We start from the raw sequence: 21581 nt of genomic DNA, 5'->3' as shown, positions 1-21581 counted from the left end.
AGCTGATATGTTTATGTCACACATGACTGTCAGGATTAAAGATCTGAAAAAATCCCAGTAAATCTGGCTGCAGACAGCCACTCTCTTACTCTGCTTATCCAAAGATGCCGTCTACTTTTTAAAATCCATAAAGAACATCTGGCATTTACACTCCTAAAATAGCCACATTATAAACACTACAGACTAAAAAAAATCTACAGAGCAAAGATCAGAGCTCTAATCTGGGATTAAATTATGTATAAACCTGTTTTGGTAGTAGTTACACAATCGGTGGCTCACTTTAGCTTCATTTGCTTGAGCCAAAGCTAACACAGATACACTAGCTACATAAATAATGTTACTACATAAGCCAGTGTAGCTAGGTTAGCTTTAACGACTTACGCTCTAACAAACATAGCTAAAGTTTACATAGCTACGTTAATTGTGTAGCCATTTTGTGAGCTTAGGTTTTGCTACTCCCATTAGCTTCAGCCAAAGCTAACACAGCTACACTAGCTACATAAATAATGTTACTACATAAGTCAGTGTAGCTAGGTTAGCTTTAACGACTTAAGCTCTAACAAACATAGCTAAAGTTTACATAGCTACGTTGTGTAGCCATTTTGTGAGCTTAGGTTTTGCTACTCCCATTAGTTTGAGCCAAAGCCAACACAGCTACACTAGCTACATAAATAATGTTACTACATAAGCCAGTGTAACTAAGTTAGCTTTACCAACTTCAGCTTTAGCAAATGTACCTAAAGTTTACATAGCTACGTTAACTGTGTAGCTGTTCTGTGAGCTCAGGTTGTTACTCCCATTAGCTTGAGCCAAAGCTAACACAGCTACACTAGCTATATAAATAATGTTACTACAAAAGCCAATGTAGCTAAGTTAGCTTTAGCAACTTGAGCTTTAACAAACATAGCTAAAGTTTACATAGCTACGTTAATTGTGTAGCTGTTTTGTGAGCTCAGGTTGTGTTACTCCAATTAGCTTGAGCCAAAGCTAACACAGCTATGCTAGCTATAGAAATAATGTTACTACATAAGCCAGTGTAACTAAGTTAGCTTTAGCCACTTGAGCCTTAGCAAATGTAGCTAAAGTTTAAATAGCCACATAGATTGTGTAGCTGTTTGAGAGCTTAGTTTTTCTTTTACTCCCATTAGCTTGAGCCAAGGCTAACACAGCTACACTAGCTACATAAATAACGTTACTACATAAACCAGTGTAGCTAAGTTAGCTTTGGTAATTTGAGCTTTAGCAAACGTAGCTAAAGTTTACATAGCTACGTTGATTGCATAGCCATTTTGTGAGCTTAGGTTTTGTTACTCCCTTTAGTTTCATTGGCTTGAGCCAAAGCTAACAGCTACATTAACTACAGAAATAATGTCACTACATAAGCCAATGTAGCTAAATTAGCTTTAGTTTAGTTTACATCTTTAGTTTAGGTAGGCAGATTGCATAGCTGTTTTGTGAGCTTATGTTTTGCTACCTACCTAGCTACATTATTTACATAGCTTATGCAGCTAACAGAACTATGAAGCTACACTCGATGCATTATTATTTGTAGCGTCCAAAACAAATATGATGTTGGCCCTTTAAAACCAATCTGGTACTAGAACGTTCTGTTGAATGACATTGTGTCAGAGTGATGTGGACAGGTTTTGTTAGACCTGGCACAGACCTAGACAGAAATTTAAGGGTTATTTCTAAGTTCTTTTGATTTCCACTACTCTATTTCTGCTCAGATGTGTTAGGATAACAGAGTCCCATGTGTTCCCTCACAGCTATAATAAAAATAAGACGATAAAGAAAATGAGCAACATGAAGATCTGTTTGCACAGAGAATAAAGAATAAAAGGTTTTGCTCAAACTTGCATGTGAATCTCAGATGCTAACGGCGCTAGCATGTGTGAGAAGTTAAAGATTTAAGAGCCAGATGTTTAAATTGTGACCGGAATAGAAGAAATATTAAGTTAAATGGATGAAACTGTCTCGGCAGCATTCACGGATAGCAGAAGCAAACTTGATTCAGTCTATCAGCCTGTTTTATAATTTCCTTGGAAGCTCATAAAACCTCTGTGTTGTGTGTTTTACTGCTATTTTAAAAACACATTCTCTAATTCAGGATGTATGAGGAGGAACATCCAAGAGGAAGTGGGTCAGTGGAGGCAGACGCGGGGCTACGGGCTCACAACCAGTGTGTACTTGTGCATCAAAGCATGTCATGTTTGGGTACGACAGATCAAACCAGTGATTCAGAATCGTTTACGCACACATCTGCCTTGACAACAGCTCGTCCGCTCCTCTCTGCAGGCCTGATTTAGACTGGCGTCGGAAACTGGCAGCAACTGTGGGACATCCCCTTCATTGTGTGCCAGCTCCCTGACCCAGCCATGCCACCCTGGGGTCTGAATGATTTGACACACTCTACATGAACACACACACACACACACACACACACACACACACACAAAGCACGGCATGATATAAAATGTTATTTTTTTTTCAGAGTTTCTCTCAGCCATTGACATCATTGTCATTTCTGTCTCCCTCCCTGCTGCTCACTTTATTTAGGCTGTTAAGAAAATTACACACATTTATTTAGCGGTGTCCATCACTGCATCTCTACTGTATTTATGCAAGAGCATTTCATTCCCATGTGATTTACTTGGGTGCATCATTCAAATGGGTCTGACACTGCAGGTTGTGCATGATGACATTGCCAATTACTGCTTCCATTTAAAATATGTGCTTCTATTACTTGTAGATCTGCAAAATGAGCATCAAATAAAGACAAATCTCTGCAGGTCAGAGCACAAACAAAACTGAAATGCACCTGTGAAACAAGAACTGAGAGAAAGTATCACAGCTTACATCACATAAACAGTTTCATTCGTGAAACTCTGTTCAAGTATCTGATACACACAGCTCAACTACAAGGTATTCAACTAACATGTGGAGAGATATACTGCAGAAATACTCTCACAGTGTCCAACACATCTCTGCACGCTTACAGTTTGCTAGACGCAGTCTTACATGTGAAATCAGAAGATTGCAGCAGACTGTCTCAGCGTTTTTGCAACAGATCTGGTCGCTTTGTGTGTCCAGACATTACTAGCCAAACTATATTGGTTGCTGTGGAAACAAATAGGCTGAGATGACTTCTCATGCACTGGTTTTCCAGCATGGAAGCATGAGAAGTCGTCTCATCGTCACAACAATCTTTAGTTAAGTTGCAGCATGGATTCAGCTACTCTGATGATCTATTGTCCTGAATTTACAACATAGATACCCTCTTCAATACTCCAGCATCAAAAGCAGAAATTCTGGACACCCTGTGTGGATTATTTTCTTTCTTTAAATGACCACAAATGGAGGCAAACTCCTGCAAGTCTAGATGGCACAAATATTTCATCCTGCAGCACCTGGGTCAAAATCCTGCTAGTGGTGTCTTACCAGCTTACCAGTTGTTCCCCACTGTCTTTCCACAGTTTCCAATTCTATCCAATTGTGGTACATGATGTTAGACTTTTGCAGACATCCAATGTGCTGATATTTCCAAATTCATTGTAGCCTACATCAGTGTTAATTTTGTAAACTATGACTAAAACTATTACTCGACAGCCTTTTTTCCATGACAAAAACTAGACCAACATAAATAGATCTGTGATGACTCAAACCGACAAAAATTAAGTTTAGTTTTCATCAAGATGACAAAAACTAGACTCAAATGTAATGCAGTTTTCGTCAGACATCCAAAATCTATGCTATCTCTCCACTGTGGGTAAATCTGTCAAAAAACAATGCAGCTGTATTTATTCTGTCTCTCAGCTGAAGAAAGCAGGGACCCCAGGTTTGGCAGAATGCAGAGAACACACTACCATGATTTGGTACCAGATTTAGGCAAGAAAATAAATGCTTGGACTAAAAGTTCAGACTTAAATGTGAGGACGATTTATGGACTAAAACTTAAACGGATAAAAATGACTAAAATGTGACTAAAACTAAAATGCATTACATTTAAAGACTAAAACTAAGACTTCAATTAAAAATAGCTGCCAAAATGAACACTGGCCTAAACAAACAGAGCTACCCATACAGAAATGTCAGGCATTTTACCATTTTACTGCAAAATGGATCTACATTTTTACACTGCGGCGAAGGCTCTACTTAAAAGATGCTTCCTGGGTTAGTCAAGCAGCATGCTTTGACTTAACATAGAGCGCATGGCTAGAAACCCCCATATGGATAGATGCATTTATAGTAATGCCTTCTGAATACAATAACATTAGTTTAAAAACAATTAATAGCAGCATGCATCTGAATATGAGAGTGCAACAAGCTTTATGGTATAAAGGAGGAGGCTGGGGTGGAGGAGGTTAAGGTTTGCCAGCAGTAGCAGTAGGTTGGTGCATCAGTATTAATGCAAGCAGGGACTGGGAGCTGGGAGGTGAAAACTAGGATCAGCTGGCTGTCAGCTGATCACAGCTGGGTGTATGACTACCGTGTCCTGCATAAACTAACACTAGGCTTCATTTCTTAACACATGTCAAAGTTTTAGACTGAGGATGAACAAAGACTTCAGCTGAAGTAGGTCTGCTGGTGCTGCCTAAAACTCTGCAAACTTACTGGCACATATGGTTGAATTTTACAGCCAATATAGGCAAATAAATACAGTCCATACATAAATATTGGCAGAAATGTTCTCATCTACTGATACCGATAACTAGTTTATCATAACGATAATACTAAGCATCCCTAGTATCCACTGTCCTACCCCATTGAATTTTTAAGATGTTCAAAATTTAAAAAAAAAAAAAAAAGGAAAAAAAGAATATAAAGGAATAAAATCACAAAGATGAAAATATAAAACACATGGCATCAACTTGCATTAGATTATCAAATGTTTTGACAACATTTAAATGTTGTTTCTTGATCCAAGTTGCTCAAAGGATGCTCAAAAATTTGTGTTATAAAGGGCTAGACTGGAAGAAAAAGAAAAAAAAGCTTGGATCTTAAATTCCCATTTCATAAGGCCTCTTCCTCTCCAGTCACTGTAAAAATCAATCCTGACACAGTCTGGATAGGGTCAAAATTGTTTTCAGGCTAGCAGAGTGTAAGACACGTAGTAACAGTGGAGAAAGTAAAGGTAACACAGCTGCATGAACATTGGTGTCAGCTGTTTCTGCTCCTTGGGAATGGAAAGTGGAATACTCTAGAATATATTCTTGTTTTCAATCAAGGAGAACACTGAACCTGTAAATAGGGATGGGAAATTATCTCCAGTCAAACTATTCAAACAGCAAAGTAAAAAACAAACCATACATTTTATTTGAGTAAGGGCTAGATGTTAGGGTTCCATCTGTACGTTTCCTAACATTTTGTTTTTAGAATTTTGGCAAGAGAAAGTGAGAATTTGTAACAAGATGAGGAACCTAATATTAATTGCATAACAAATCGCAATACTGTGAAAAAAATTGCGACTAGATTATTTTTGCAATCGTTCAGGCCTACTCAACAGTCACAGACTTACTCTGATAACAGCTGAACAGTCATAGAGTTTCTACAGCAAGAAGTTACATTTCCTTTCACCAAAATGCCAACTTTGCACCTCCTCCGAGTTTAAAACCTTTTTGCAATATTTGCATCATTTCCTGCCATGGGGAAAATTGAAAGTGCACTTTAACACTGGTGGATGGTGGGCGTTGCAGCTCAGTGTGTAGAGCAGGCACCCATAAGCAGAGGCAGTAGACCTCAATGTGCTGATCGTGGGACAGATTCATGGTCTAGGTCTGTTTGGTGCATGCTCCCTCTTTTCTCTCACATATTTCCTGTCTCTTTTCAGCTGTCCTATCCAATAAAGGCAAAATGCCAAGAAAAATTCTTTAAAGAATGGTGGATGGAACCTCTACTACTGAGTTTCGAAGAAGTTTTCCCTGAAATGCACATCCCTGTCTGAAAGCTCCTCATCTATTCCTTCCTATCTAGTCTCAGTCTAGGCAAGACTGTGCAGATCAGACAGATGTGTAACAAACACTTGACTTGTCCACATTGCACTGGACTGAAATGCACAGATTTATTAGTCTGAACACACCACACACACTGAGTGTTTTCAAAACAAGGTGTTATGGCACTGAGCACTGTGTAATTACACAATGATGGGAGTCACTACCTTAATTATGGAGCCTCTATGTGCTGCAGACTCACCAGGGTGGATGTGTTCACACAGCTTAACAGAAGAGGCCCAAACTGACTGAAAACATCCACACATCAGACAGCTTTAACTCCAACATGTGGGTCAACAAACTGGCTAAGCCTCCATGATGAAGCAAGGCAGGCAGGTGGGATTACCGATGCCTGCAGTGATAACTACATTTTGCTGTTGTGTAACTGGATTACAACAACGGGACGTCAGCACACTGGCCGATCCTCGCAAACATTAGAAAAGCGATGGCTTCTGTCTAAACTCCGAGGGGTGATAAGGCTGAGGCAGCCTGTGGGCCTGCAGATCTGGGTCCACCCAAAGCTTCTGCAGAGCAAATGAGCACTTTCTATAAAGCCACACGACACAAAAAGCACAGCGAGGAATGTCCCCTGCATTTCACTCTGCCAAAGAGCCTATTTTACATTAAAGCTCCAAAACTGGCAGCGGTGACCTTAAACAAAGTACATTCCCTCAAAAACAATGCAGGCATGCATTATTTCACCAAAGCACTGTTGAATACATTCACAGAGTGAATGAGGCTACTGTAAGCTGCTCGGGGAGGGTTCTGAACTCTTTATCTACTGTTTGGTGTGCATTTGAAGATGCTATTGGAATGTCAGGAATTAGAGTAGTTCTTATTTCTGTTTTTTGGCCCCAAATATGATGCATGAAAATCCTGAAAACTCATCACAGATGGCGTAAGCGTCAAGCCTGGTGACTTATGTGACACTGTTTTTGATTTTATTGCAAGAATTTTGCAAAATGGCTTCACATGCCTTCTTCAAATTTTAAAAAAGGGTTTTCCATCGAGGTTACTTTGACCTACATACATGACATTTGGTATGCATGTAGTAAGCATGTCAAATTTACAAAACAGCCTCATAAAAGCTGACAGGAATAGGGAGCTGCTTTTGCTGATCGAATCTAGGAAAAAATACTATACACTTTATTTTTTCTTGGAGCCCTTTTGAAATTCAAAAGATTTAATAGTGAAAGAGAAAAAATCAAAGTCAACTAAAGCTAGGTGATGATATGATCTTGACAAATCTTAGCTCCAACACTTGAAATACAGCCCCACTTCATGCTGCTCAAAGCCAATGTTAAAAATGAAGGACAGAACCAAGCAACAAAAGAGACACAGCAGCAGTGAACTGTCCTTATCCTTCAGCATGAAGAAAGAGTGCCATGGCCTCCATTATATGAGCCTCACCTAGCAGCTCCTCCATCAGACCTCTGAATGACACACTCATTTTTACCTTGAAACTTTTTTAATTCAGTGTTTTTTCCATACTCATTCCTAGGTATGTTTGTTTTACAGGGAAAAATACTTCTGCTGATCATTCAGCTTCTGTGTAAAATGAACACTGAAGGAATCTGAACCCAAACACTGCAAGAAAAAATGCTAAGGATGGAGCTAGACACTCTACAGTCCACTGGGGGTGCTTTCAGACAGACACAATTCTGGTTCTTGCACTGGTTTTCATTCTGGAGACTCAGAACCTTAGTGCTTTCTGGTGAAAGCAACCATGGTTGTGAGCGGTGAAAGTACGTATGATCTGGCTGTGACGCTACCCAGTCTGCTCACTCTCACTGGTTGTTCTGGGTACTCCGTCAGCGGCACTACGACCTAGATCGATAATTATGACTCAAGATTTTGGAGGCTACGACGCGATACGGAGCAGTAAAACAACTGTGTTGACACCACACAAATGGAGACTACTCAGACAAACAGTCGTTTGCGACGAGGCTCCTCTCGGGATAAGCGCCCACGATCGTCGGGGAAAGGCAAATCTTGCCCCAAATCGGGCTTAAAATCCTGTAGTGTGTGGCTGGCCTAAATCAGTTATTTGGCCTGGTGTTCAGGCAACCCAGCCTTTGCCATCTCTTCTGCAAGTTCGGCATATAACGTGCTCTTCCTTGTTCTACTCTCCAGCTTCGCCTGGAATTCTGTCAATGCCAGGATCACAACCAAACATTTTGTCTCCCCAGCAGACCACTTCTTCTTTTTTTTCTGCTCACCTTCACAACCTAGAATGTGATACGCCCACTGATGATGTCATGGTTCCCAATTAAAAGGGAGGACTAAGCTAAGCTAAGCTAAGCTAGCTGCGCCTCTTTAACAGCTTTTCTCCCTCTTTTTGTCATAAGGAAACAGTGAAGTACTATTTAGCACATAAATCTTGTTGGGTTCTGGTCAGATTAAGGCCCCGTCCACACAGAGACGAATTCAAGAGTTGGCGTTTCATTCACACGGAAACCAAAACAACTATGGCGAATTACAGGGTGGTGTTCGTGCTGCAGAAGCTACTGAGCTTACAGCAGATACCAGATGTTCTTAAATCCAGCGCGGAGAACAACCAGAAGGGCAACCAGGAGAAAGTTTGTGGCAGTTTTCTGTAATCTTCTTCTCTCTTTTGGTGCATTTCCGTTGCAGCGTTACAGCGCCACTTACAGGCATATATACTACAGTGTTTTCAGGTGTTTTCAGATGTTTCGTACTTATGTGGACATTTCCTGAAACGATCCCGTGTGTATGGAAAACTTTTTCAAAACAAAACGGAAATATATCGTTTTTGTCTCTGTGTGGACAAGATCTCAAACAGGGGCGTCAAACTCAGTCAAAGAAGGGGCCGGATTCTGAATTAAGGTCTAACCTGAGGGCCTAACAGGGTCCACATTAAACCAAACTGTTGCCCTCATTTTTTGCCAGAAATAAATTATGGGGAAAAAAATGTGCAATTATGATAAATGATTTTGAGATTTAAAAAGTCCAAATGATAAGGTAAAAGGCTCAAAATATGAGATAAAAATGTAAACTTATTTGTACAAAAGGTCAAAACACAAAATTAGATGTTAAAATACGCTTTTAAAAAGCAAAAATATAAAAAAGAAAGTCACAATTATGTTTTAAGGCAAAAATTTCATGTAAAATTTAAAACTGTTTACCTTAAAGGTCAAAATATGAGATAAAAATCTAAATAATAAATTAAAAAAGGTAAAAATACAAGATAGAAAAATCAAACTTATTTGGTCAAAAGGCCAAACACAAAATTAGATGTTCAAATAATACTTTTAAAAGGCAAAAATATAAATAAGAAAGTCACAATTATGTTTTTAAGGGAAAAATATGGCTTAAAGTTGAAAATAGTGCATTTAAAGGTTAAAATATGATATGAAGGTCAAAATATTGAATTGAAAAGGTCAAAATATGGGATAAAAAGTCAAAATTATAAATTGAAAATGTCAAGATATTAGATAAAAAGTCAAAATAAGTCAAAATTTGAAATAAAAGTGAAAAAAGAAAACTGACAAAGCCAAAATATGATAGAAAGTCAAAATGATAAATTGAAAATGTCAAAATGAGATAAAGTCAGAATCATTAGTTGAAAAAGTCAAAATATGAGACAAGAAGTCAAAATAATCATTAAAAAATGGTCAAAATCTGAAATAAAAGTCCAAATAATAGATTGAAGTCATAATTGTGCAATGCAAAATTGAAATATGAAATGAAAACAAAAATTAATTTGTTTTCTGACATTTCTTTTTATGTAGTTTTTTTTTTACTCTTTATTTTTTTTTATCACATTTTTATGACTTTATGTTTGATATCATCAAGGTTAAGTTTACATTTTTATACTGAAGGAAACCTACAGACCTCATATTTTAGTTATAATAATTATGATTTGATCTTGAGGGCCGGGTGTTACTGTACCATGGGCCGGATTTGGCCCCCGGGCCTTGAGTTTGACACCCCTGGGCTAAAATGATTCAGGACAAATTGCAAGTAAGTAGAGATGTGTCCCAAATGAGTCTGTTTTATTTGAATGACAGGAGATGACTGGTTTCCTTTTTCCATCTGCTGTTGTTTAATAAACATTAAAGAATTATATTATTATTTATTTTAGGTATTTTAGCTTCATTTGTTGTACAACAGAAGGATCAAGCAGATGATTTAAGTCAACACTGCATGGAAAGAACTGTAAGTGTATTTGTCTTTACCTGTGTCCTCATCTAGATCCCCCTGCAGAGAGGAGTCAGTGTCCTCCGAGGAGGCCTGGCTCCTCCAGCTTATATTTCCCATCCAAAAAGAGACCCCGATTCCACACAGCTACTGATCCAGGAGTGCTACTGATTCGTACACTCAGTCTATACTGATGGCTTGCTGGTCAGGGGAGCATATTCACAGCAAATCACTCAATAACACAGCTGAGACTTAGTCACAACTCCGGTCTGCATGATCATCCTGTCTTGAGTCAGCTGCCCCGTACGGCACATCAGAGGAAAGATCCACAAATAGCGCAGAGAGGACGCAAGATGTGCTTTTTGCAGACTCTTTGTTAAATAATAATTCTTGTGAAAATGTCTGGAAGCACATAATCCTGGACAGAATGTCTGAGCAGGGCTGTCTAAGCTGTCACTGCTGGTCCTGGAGAGAGTCCAGCCCACAGTTATCTGGAGTTTGGATGCACTGAACAGTCACAAGACCACCTGCAGGAATAAGTGGCCCGCTCTCTGGCATGTAGGCCATCACGCAGCAGAGGAACCAAGTCAAGCATCGTCTTATGAGATCAGGCCCTCTGAGAAAAGAGTCCCAGGAGCACTGATGGGAGCGGAGAGGACAAAAACAACCTGTAAATGTGAGATGGATTCAATTATATAGTAGACTCCTGAAAACAAATCTTCATAGACGTCTTTAGATCCTCGATGATGCCGGCAAAGTGGCCTTGACTGTATTCATGTTACAGAAATCTGACTGCCCTCTATCCTGCATGGATAGCGTCTCTCCAAACACGTAATCCATCCATTTCTCTGCCTGATTCTCCCTCTGTGCAGACTCCCATCCACTTGCTTTCTTTCTCCAGGCTTACTCCCTCCTTCTTTTTGCTTTCCCATACACACAAAAAACCTAATTACAACACAGCTAAACCTATATGTGAACAGCAAGCCTCTCATTCTGCGGGAGAGGGAGGGCCAAATGCTTTCTGCCATCAAACCTCAAAATTGCAGCATGTCAAACCGAGACCCGAAGCTGGCTGTGTGCAACAGTGGGATCACTCATCATCAATGTGCTCGACCTAATCGTCAGGGGAAGCCTTTTGTAATCACGGCTGCTTTAGCTCTTGCTCAGAGTTTTTGGTGACTAAGGCATGTGGCTCTGGCTATTTCTGTAAGCCAGACAAAGAAGATATTTCAGTCTGAAGTGTTGCAGCAGCCACTTAGCAAACACAAAGCCAATCCAAGTGACTTACACTTCAGTGTTAACTCCAGGAATGCTCGGGAGTAAACTCTTTGCATTGCAGCTTAACTGTTTCAAAGGCAAATACATGGACACACACTCCCACGCTATGCAAGAGGGGGGCAAGGAGCCTAAAATAAGGAACTGATGGATCAGTTCCGCTGCAGCTGGCTACTACCATTGACTGTCCAGTAAGAGACGAGTCTGCAGGCTAATTTTAAAACACTGTGCTACTCCCACACATTTTGTTACCAACACTGGCATGCCAAAACTGTTGTGTCACAATCCCAGGCTGTGTGTGTGGGGAAAATAAGGATGAACACATTTTTGCAAATGCAAGAATAAGAAAAATGCAAATACAGAAACTGGAGCTCAGTCAGGAACACTCTTGCAAAATGGATCTACAGTTTTTCTTGGTGGAGAAGGCAGGCAGTCAGGAAGCATGCTTTCACTTTCCAGGGGGTGCACGGTAAGAAACCCCCACATGGGTAGGGACATTTACAGAAATATGACTGAATACAAAAAAATGGTTCAAAAGCAATCAATCCAGGGTTCAATAAGCTTTATGTTATAAAGGAGGAGGCTGGGGTGGAGGAGGTGAAGGTTTGCTAGCAGCAGCAGAACGGTGCATCAGCATTAATGCAAGCAGGGATTAGTGAGAAGTACGTCATATAAATAGGGCCCTATGATTTCCGCGTAAACAGAAACGCGGAATTGGCAAATAAAAACTGAATTTACAATTTAACATGTAAAAATTGCAGAAATTGAATAAATTTAACTGAAATGCTGTTTTTTTTTTTTTTAAAAAAGAGGAATGTATATCTGGGAATATGTTCTTGGGAAAACACTAAAGCGGGGCACAACTTGTTCCTAGCTTCACAAACACTCACCCCGCCCCCTCTTAAACAATAACAGCATGTCAAAGCGGCTGAACGAAACACCGGCAAACATCACATTGCTCAACACAGGGCTGTACTGGCGACATGATGTTGCACCTTCAACAAAACTCATCCGTGCTTCGAGTAATTTTACCTCACCACACCTGAGAGTCACGGAGAGAGAGAGGTGTGTCTGCACGAGGCAGACGCTCACCCCTAAGAGAATTCAAAACAGTCAGACGGACTCGAGATTTTATGAAGTCCCGCAGTCTAAATGACATTACACTGGAGTAACAGTTAGCTTAATAATTCCTCCCATAGATACTGTAGTTCTCTTTGGTTACTTAACGAGCCAATACGTAGCGGTCTGATATGAGGCAGACGGACAGACAGCGAGACGAGAGAGATGAGAGACGAGGAGAGAAAAGGTACAGTCAAGAGTAGAACACAATGCAACATTAAACTGCATGGACTGTTATAGACTGTAAGAGTATAGAAAAGTTTAGGTAACAAGTTTACTTTTAACTATTTAACGTTAATGTGACCTTCTTATTAAGTTACTTTCACTCTGTGTTTGAGAGAAGAGAAGCATTTCTTCATTTACTTTATAAACGTCAGTTAGGATGTGATTATAAACGTGGATGTGTCTTAAAATGTTGGAAATATCTGACAGTTACACTGGTTATAATTATTTTATATCAGGGTTATCCAAACAACGGCTCCTGGGCCAACTGTGGTCCTTTTCAATAAATTTAAGGTTATTTCAATTTGAGTAGTGAACATTTCATTCATTTACATAAACAAGACACTCTATGGTAAAATTAGTGGAAAGGTTAAAAAACGTAATTTCAAAAAATTTAAACAGAAAAACGGAATTTGGCAAACAATAAAACGGATTTCATAGGGCCCTATATAAATAGATCACTATGTTGAAAGAAAGATCTGTGATTGGCTGAGGAAGCTGGGAGGTGATAATTGGAATCAGCTGATCATGGCTGGGCGTATGTCCTGCATTAACACAGAGCTTTATTTGCCACAAATTATTTTTTAACTTCTGTACACTTCTGGTCAAAACCACACAATATTTATGGCTGTTTCAGTATGATAAACAAATACAGAAATACAAGGCACCCAAAACAGTCATTTCTTGCTTTTATCAAACAAACAAATGCAAACTTGTGGACAATGTCTAAACTGCACTAATTTATAGGAAGCATAATTTATTTTGGCAATTCAGCCATCGCTTTCTCTCTTTGGACTACATACAAATGACTGTAGATCTGCAGTTTTAACAGACTTTATTAATTTACAATGCCAATTCCAAAAAGCTGGGGCACCGTGTAAAATGTAAATAAAAACAAATCTAATAAACCCATTTTATATTCACAATAGAACATAAACACAGCAGATGTTGTAACTAAGATATCTTACCATTTCATGAAAAAATATTAGCTCATTTTGAATTTGATGGCAGCAACACATCTCAAAAAAATAGGGACAGGACAACAAAAGGCTGGAAAAGTAAGTGGTATTAATTGGAAAACAACTGGAGGAGCATTTTTAAGCTAATTAGCTTAATTGGCAACAGGTTAATCAAATGATTAGATCAAAAAGGAGCATTTTACAAAGGTGGAGTCTCTTAGAAGTAAAGATGGGTGCAGGTTCCCCAATCTGAGAAAAAATGTGTGGAACAATTTCAGAAATATGTTCCTCAATGTAAAACTGGTCAGTCCAAAATATCCTCTAAAGATTCAGAGGATCTGGAGAAATCTCTGTATGCAAGAGACAGGGTCAAAGGTCACTACTGGGATATTCAGGCCCTTAGGTGGCGCTGCATTAAATACAGGCATGATCCTGTGCTGGAAACCACTGCATAGGCTCAGGAACACTTCCAGAGATCATTGTCTGTCCACACAGTTGGCTATACCGTCCAAAAATGCAACTTAAAGCTGGATCATGCAAAGAAGAAGCCATTTGTGAACAAAATCCAGAAATGCTGCTGTCTCCTCCGGGCTGAAGCTCATTTAAAATGGACTGAGGCAAAATGAAAAACTGTTCTGTGGTCAGATTTATCAAAACTCAAAATTCTTAGGAAACTGCAGACTGAAGAGTAGAGGGAGCATCCAGCTTGTACTTGGAGCACAGTTCAAAAGCATCTGATGGTGCGGGGTTGCATTAGTGCCTATGGCATGGGCAGCTTACACATCACTATCAATGCTGAAAAGTAGAGAGAGGTTTTAGAGCAACCTCTTTCAGGGAAGACCAGGACTACTTCAGCAAGATGATGCTAGACCACATACTGTATCCATCACAACAGCATGGCTTCACAGTGCAAGAGTCCAGATCTTAAACTGGCCTGCCTACCCCTGCCTGGGGTTGCACTTCTTGATATTAATTTCTATCAATAAAAATGACAGATTGCATTGTTTTAAACATGTGACATCAAGAATGATCTAAATATGAAACATTTTGACAACCTGAATAAAAACGCAGTTAAGGCTTTTTTTCTTTTAGGCAGCAGTCTGAGAACACTCAGGGTTGATTATTTCTTTACAGAAATGTTACACCAATACAAGCGTCCTATTGAGGAGGAAATAGGTGCACAAGGTCCATGCATAAGCACAAACACATGGTCTTACATTACAAGGCATTACAAGGACGGTGGTACAGTACAGCGTGGGAAAAAGGAAACCATTATTTGAGCTCTACCCATCTGTAACACACAAAAAATGCCATTAAATTAAAGGAATCCAGGTTTCCTGGAAACAGTCTCGTTTTTATACATGTGTTTTCTGGGGGGGGGGGGGGGGTCATTAGTGGTCCCACAATATGATATTATCATGACACTTGGGTCACAGGTCGATATTATTGCGATTTTAAACATTTTGCAATACAGTGAGTATTGCAATTCAATATATTGTGATACATACAATTTTTTTCAATAGTTTAACTGATTTAGCATTAGTCCTGCCCTCATGTTTGTCATATTTCCACAGTATTTTATTTTCATGTAACACTTCTTGTAAACCTCATTTGTCATGTCCGTCTTATTCGTACCCTGCTTGCATTCCTAATGTTTTTCTCTGTTGCCGCCATGTTTGTTGTACTAACTTTCTCCTGATGTATAGCCATCACTTCTGTTGACTTCAAAAAATGGACTTTATTTTTATATTAGCAATTAATTAGAAAAAAAATTGATACTTGGTAGTACAGCCCAACCAATATGGGATTTTTTGGGCCAATGCCAATGCCAATACTGGGGGCTAAAAAAAGCCGATATCCTATATATTGGTCGATAACCGATATATAGGCCGATATATGAAATAATAACATTGATATACACAGGATATATACTGTACTTGAATCCAAATTCTTATATTTATATTATCTTTGTTTATTTCACAAAAATGCAACTTAGGCTCCATTACAATGCTGTATAATAGTCTTACATTAGATAATGGTGGACATAGGAATTACCAGTTGCATTTATCATTGTTTTTTCTCGACTCCTGTCTCTACTCCTCTAAGCAGTAGAGATGCAAGTGGTTGACTACAACTCCCACAATGCTTTGCATGTCAAACAAATATGGCTGCCCACTGAAGAAAGTCAAAGTACATCATCAAAAATGGATAAAAATGGATAAACAGACGCTTATTATCAGATGTAACGCTGTGGATTTAATCTCCAAAGACACCGAAAAGTCACCAAAGTTGCAATGGCGACAATGGCGTCCTTTAGAGCTACGGAGACATCGATGGTGGCAAACGAACGGCAAAATGGTCAGCTTTCAGAGGAAAAAAAGGGTACGTTTCTATGAGTTACAGTTCAAAAGTTATCAACGTTTTTAAAAAATGTGTCACATATTGTTGTATAGGACAACACTGTCCTAAGAGATTTCAGAAAGTCAGCCAGGTTCCAGGCTAGAAAACGTTCTGTAAGAGCTGCGAATGCTTGGAAGACACGATTAGAAAGGCACAACGGATCTGTGCCGCGTGAGCTCTAAGGGTTAATATATCGGCTACATATTGGCCGATGTTGATACGCTATAATCGGCCTGATTAATCGGCCTGCCGATCAATCAGTCGGGCTCTACTTGGTAGTGGAGGCGATACGATATATCGCCAGACAAACTATCACGATACTACGCTGTATCGATTTTTTCTCCCACCCCTACTGCTTAGGGCCCCACTCTGGCCAAGGGCAGTCCTGTAACAACTTGTCCTTCAACAAATACAGTATCTCAGAATCACTGTACCATGATAGCAGGGAATACACTAGAGTCCTATTTGTTGTGATTATTCTTGCTTCACTAAGTGCTGCAAAGTTCCCTCTTTTTTGGAGCTATGGAAATGACCACCCTTGCTGCAATATATTTCTTTGTCTCACTGAAATGTTTCTTATTTGTATTCATTTTTATCTGTATTGTGAGGTATAGAACCTTCCCTCATATCAAGGGCTGGATGCATCATTCCATCCCTAAATCCCTCCTGGACTGAGTAATCACCACTATACCGTAGTTGCTTAAGGCTGTATTATTCCTCCTGTAAAACATTGCAACACTGACTGCCAACTACAACTGCAAAAGAGGAAATGTCCCAGGGCGTCTAATTAGTTCATTTAAACTTTACAATAGACAAATACAAACACTAAACATTCACAGTATGAAATTGGGTAATAGCTCAGTAGGAGAATTAAAATACAGAATAGTTCGACAGGTAAACTAAGTCTTCACAATCCAATTACACAGAGAGCTTCCTTCTCTCAGCCCATTGGAAACAAGCTGTGAAGTTACAAACCCAAACTGAGTCCTAAACTCTCAGCTCCTCCACCCAGTTTATTTTCTATGAGGTAACCATTAGCTGTTTGGCTGCTTGTTGGCTTTTTGGGCAACACCATCACATGCACAATCTGTTTGTGTATTACGGCGTGGGCTGCCTGGGTGATGAAGTCATGTGGGTGCGTGTACAGAGACTAAGGTTCAGTGTTGAAACACACAGAAGAACCACCCTTGTGACTCGCTTGGAGGTGACACCCTAATGCAGCATCACATAAGAGGGCGCAGCAGCAACTGTAAACAATCAAAAAAGAAGACGAGTCAGTGGAACCATGGAAATAAGAGAGCATGCTGATGCAGCTAGTGAGTCTACAAGACATATTGGTTATCAGACTTCCTTAGTGTCCATGTGTGCATTGATAGTCCTACTTGGTCTGTTTGCTATGGCAACCATTTGCATGCTGCATCTCTGCATGATCATACCACTATTTAAACTGTAACCCATGACTAGGACCATGTGCATGAATCCCTGCTTGGATGCATGAACCTTATTTTGCCCTTTTCCAAATCTTTTCCCTTTTAATTTGCTCCTCGAGGCACCAGTGTATTAATCTCCATCTGTCAAGGTCTAAAACGGGTCCCTTTTACTTACTGTGGAGTCTCCACAGCATAAGCCCACATAGACAACCAGCTCCAATCCTCCCTAACTCACATTCTCTCTTTTTTTTCCCTGAGGAAAAGACTTAGCAGGCTGACACTGAAGCTATGCACAGTTTTTACAGCGCTACCATGAGACCCCCTGCTTTACCCCTTTCTTTCCGTTTCACCGGGATTCAGCGTTGTGTGGATCCTCTGGGTATAAATTTGGGATCGATGGGTACATGCAGAAGAAAACAGGCCAGCAAATGATCCGGTAAACACAACTAGGATCGCCTGGGGAGCACATGAGAGGAAGGATGCTGGAGATGAATTGGGGCTGTCGCTCAAACACACAGTTGTCTTTATTAGCTTTTGCCTTATCACTGAACCAGAGTTTGATATAGACAAAACAGTCTTTATGTGCAGTGACAATTGGGGTGTCAATATTTTCACTTTTTGATGATTTTTTGATACCAATTGCTTCAAATCAATGGGTTCTTTGCAGATGATGACATGCAGCAGCAGAGAACACCCCTTGGGGGGCAAGTAATGATTTCTGCATAGAGAGACACGACCAAAAAGTTCTCATTTTTAACTCTTTACGACTATGCAAAGTGCAAAAATAAAAGCATTTATAAGCAAATATTAAGCAAAATCACGGTAAAGCACTCAATAAACAGTTTAAACAATGGTGTTTTGGTAAGAAAAACCAGCAAAGAGCCACCTCTTTAGGGTTTTATCAATGAAACAATAAAAGGGATGTTGATTTCTGGCAAGAAATGACGCTATACATTTTATGTAAAAGGTCTTGGGGGGGGGGGGGTCCTCAGCTTGACTTTGAAACAAGTAGGGGGGGCTCCAAGGGAAAATGGTCTTGAACCACTGCTCTAGATCAATGATTTTCAAACATTTTTTGCACAAGGCACACTGAATGTCAAGTCAAAATCTCAAGGTACACCATCTTCAAATCCATGCATAATTGGCTCTTTAAATTGTCTTATGGTATCTTTAGTTGGTGTATAGTTGCAGTAATAGTATGTGGTTGCTCAATTTCACAATGGCACACCATTTGGGAATAACTGAATTACACAAAAACATACTAAAATTACCATTTCTGCAGCATACATTTCAGCTATATCAACCTTATGTTGATTAAAGTAGAATGCTGGAGCACATCCAAAACACACCTGTTATCACTAATTATTACACCAAATCATAAGAAGAACATGCATATGTAGGAAAAGCACAAGAAAATACAAGATATACTACAGAAAATGTTCATTTTCAATGAGGCTGTCCAATTTTTTGATAGTTTTACAATCACAGTAATCACACATGGTTGTACAAATTTTCGCAGCACACCTAGACTTGGCTCGGGTCACACCAGTGTGCCTTGCCACACCATTTGAGAACCACTGCTCTACATGATGCAAGATGCTAGGAGGTCTGCAGGACTGAGTATTTGTGATACCAGGGAAATCTGTTAACACTTTTTTTTGGTAAATTGCAGGGATCGTGTTCAAGGTAAGTCGAAATTTGCCGACGATAACTGCAGCTTAGCGCTCCATTTACAATGGTAAGTGCTGACTTTCCTCCATTCCCATTCATTCCTGTGGCTGTCCTCCACTTCCTAACCCCAACGTACATTCAGGATCACGTGATTGCAAACAACCTATACAATCTTTGATGTTATCATCAATATTGTACAGAAAGTGTAAAACATCTACATCAATATGATAAGAAAGGTGCATAGGAAAGGAATGAGTCTAACAAAAATTGCAGGTGAGCTCCTGCAAACTGTCTAAATAGCACATTTCAGCACCAAAGAGTTGCACTGCTTTTGTGTGAGCTTTCAACTACAAAATCCCCAATATTGAGTATTTAGGCTGTCTATTTTTGTTGTGGTGATATCCATGTACTACCCATCCTGTACTAATATCACACTGAAGGTTTAACATTCCGGTGTCATAACAACACTGGTGACCATATGCAGTCATCTGCCTTCAAGAAATTGGAAACTTTTACGCCTATGAAGAATGACTGAGCTAGTGGTGGATGACACTCCCTCCCCCTTGTCTGTGTCAGTTTACTGCAGGCATCACTGGACAGGAGTGTATGTGGAGCGAAGCAGGGAGACAGCTGGTGGAATGGGATGCAAGTGTAGCTGGAGGGTATAAAGTTTCCATGCAAAGGCATACCCGAGACTACCCTGTTACCCTCAGCACTGAGTGGGCTCTGCTGTGATTTTACCCAGCTGAGAAGCTGCATACGAGTTGAGAGGGGAAGTGGGCACAATATGAGTGAAAAAAGCCACCGAAATGCCACGTGCACATAAACAACACAAATACACACGACTGTCTTGGGCGTGAACAACTCTAGGTAACAACGCAGCTAACATTAGCTGGTGAAAAGCTAACATTTAGCCGCTGCTACCAACCGTTAGAAACCAATTTTAGGTGAATGTTAGCAAACGGCCGAGAGTGAAAATGGAAAATAACACAAAGGAGCTAGCTGTTTGTTCTCTTATTGTGTTTTTTCACTTCTCCCAGAGTGAAGACCTGAGATTTTTAGCGATGCTTTCACACAATCAAACCACGGCTGTGTATTTACGGCCGCTGAGCTGAGAGTGAATGGTGAAATGCCGGTGGAGTATCACGTAGCTATAGAATGATAGCCCGTTTTAATGGTACCTAGGCTAGCTAGCCCAGGACATGTATACAACTGAATTGCTTACGTAGAAACGTCCGTTAATGCTTTATTTGTAGGTTAAGCAGCTTTCAGTAGTCATGAGGTTAAAGAGGTAGAAAATAGCCCTTTTCTCCAGTGGGTAGGTTAGAGCTAACACCAGCTAACTGGAGCGGTGACGCTTTATTTTAACTGGATAGCTGAGAAAAGAACAATCCATGAGGCCCAATTAAACCATCATTTACAGAGGAAAAAAGCCCTCCGATGTGATCTGGAGCCCCGTTTGGCGTTCACAATGGTCCTCAAACACCCCACATTTGATCCATCCGTGCCCCGTGTGAGGAAAACCGTTATACAGTATCCCAAGCAGAGCGGTGTGCTTCAGTCTACCCGGGCAGCACTTACCTTGCTTGCTCTCTATTTTTCCCGACATTTTCGTAGCCAGCAGCTGTGCTCCCACTCGCAGTTCAACAAAACGTTAGCTACAGACGAGCCTCGCCGTTGTGTCTCCTCCGATTATTCCCTCATTTTCGATATACACTTGTGTCCATGAGATGATTCCGCCGGGTTTAACGTGATATCTTTGTAGGCTACACACATTGGTACGGTCAAAAACTGTCTCCCAGTCCGTCTCCGGGTGATTTTCACTGGATACACACACCACACAGGCACACGCACACACACGTTAGTGTCTTGAACCTAAACTCAGGCAAAGGGACTCCTCGTTCAGGGAAACAGCGCCCCCTCGCGTCAGGAATTAGTCACATCCATCTGTCAACAAGAAGATGGGCGTGTTTCAATTTCAATTCAAAGAGTTGGGACCAAACCAAACCAGTGTTTTTCTGCTGCTATGGTTAGGTACAGCTACAGTAGGAGACATGCATTTAGCAGGGGTGTCAAACTCGAGGCCCGGGGGCCAAATCCGGCCCGTTGTATGGTTATACCTGGCTCGCAAGATCATATCACATTTTTAATATGTGGCCCACTAAGGTCTGCAGATTTCCAGTACAAAAATGTAAACGTAACCTTGATCATCTAAAAAATCCTCAAGTCATATCAACTGAAAAAACACAAAGGCCAAAAATAATTACATTAAAAGTCAGGATGTGGTAAAGAAATTGTGTATTCATTTCACTTTTCTCAATTTGGCATCTCACAACAATGACTTAAACTTGTTA

General features: G+C 40.1%; 1 protein-coding gene across 10 annotated transcripts in view; it reads right to left on the bottom strand.

Annotated features, from left to right (window-relative positions):
* The window catches only part of rapgef1b (Rap guanine nucleotide exchange factor (GEF) 1b), an 87821-nt gene extending 66729 nt beyond the window's left edge, over positions 1-21092 (bottom strand). For all 10 annotated transcript variants that reach the window (XM_041811282.1, XM_041811289.1, XM_041811290.1 and 7 more), the window contains exon 1: positions 20809-21092. In XM_041811282.1, the coding sequence (XP_041667216.1) occupies positions 20809-20836 (28 nt within the window). In that variant the 5' untranslated portion in view covers positions 20837-21092. The remainder of the gene's footprint in view (positions 1-20808) is intronic.
* Between the last annotated feature and the right edge of the window lie 489 nt (positions 21093-21581).

Source organism: Cheilinus undulatus, linkage group 17, assembly GCF_018320785.1.
Source record: "Cheilinus undulatus linkage group 17, ASM1832078v1, whole genome shotgun sequence".
Lineage (NCBI taxonomy): Eukaryota > Metazoa > Chordata > Actinopteri > Labriformes > Labridae > Cheilinus > Cheilinus undulatus.
This window is presented reverse-complemented; position numbering and strand designations above follow the sequence as displayed.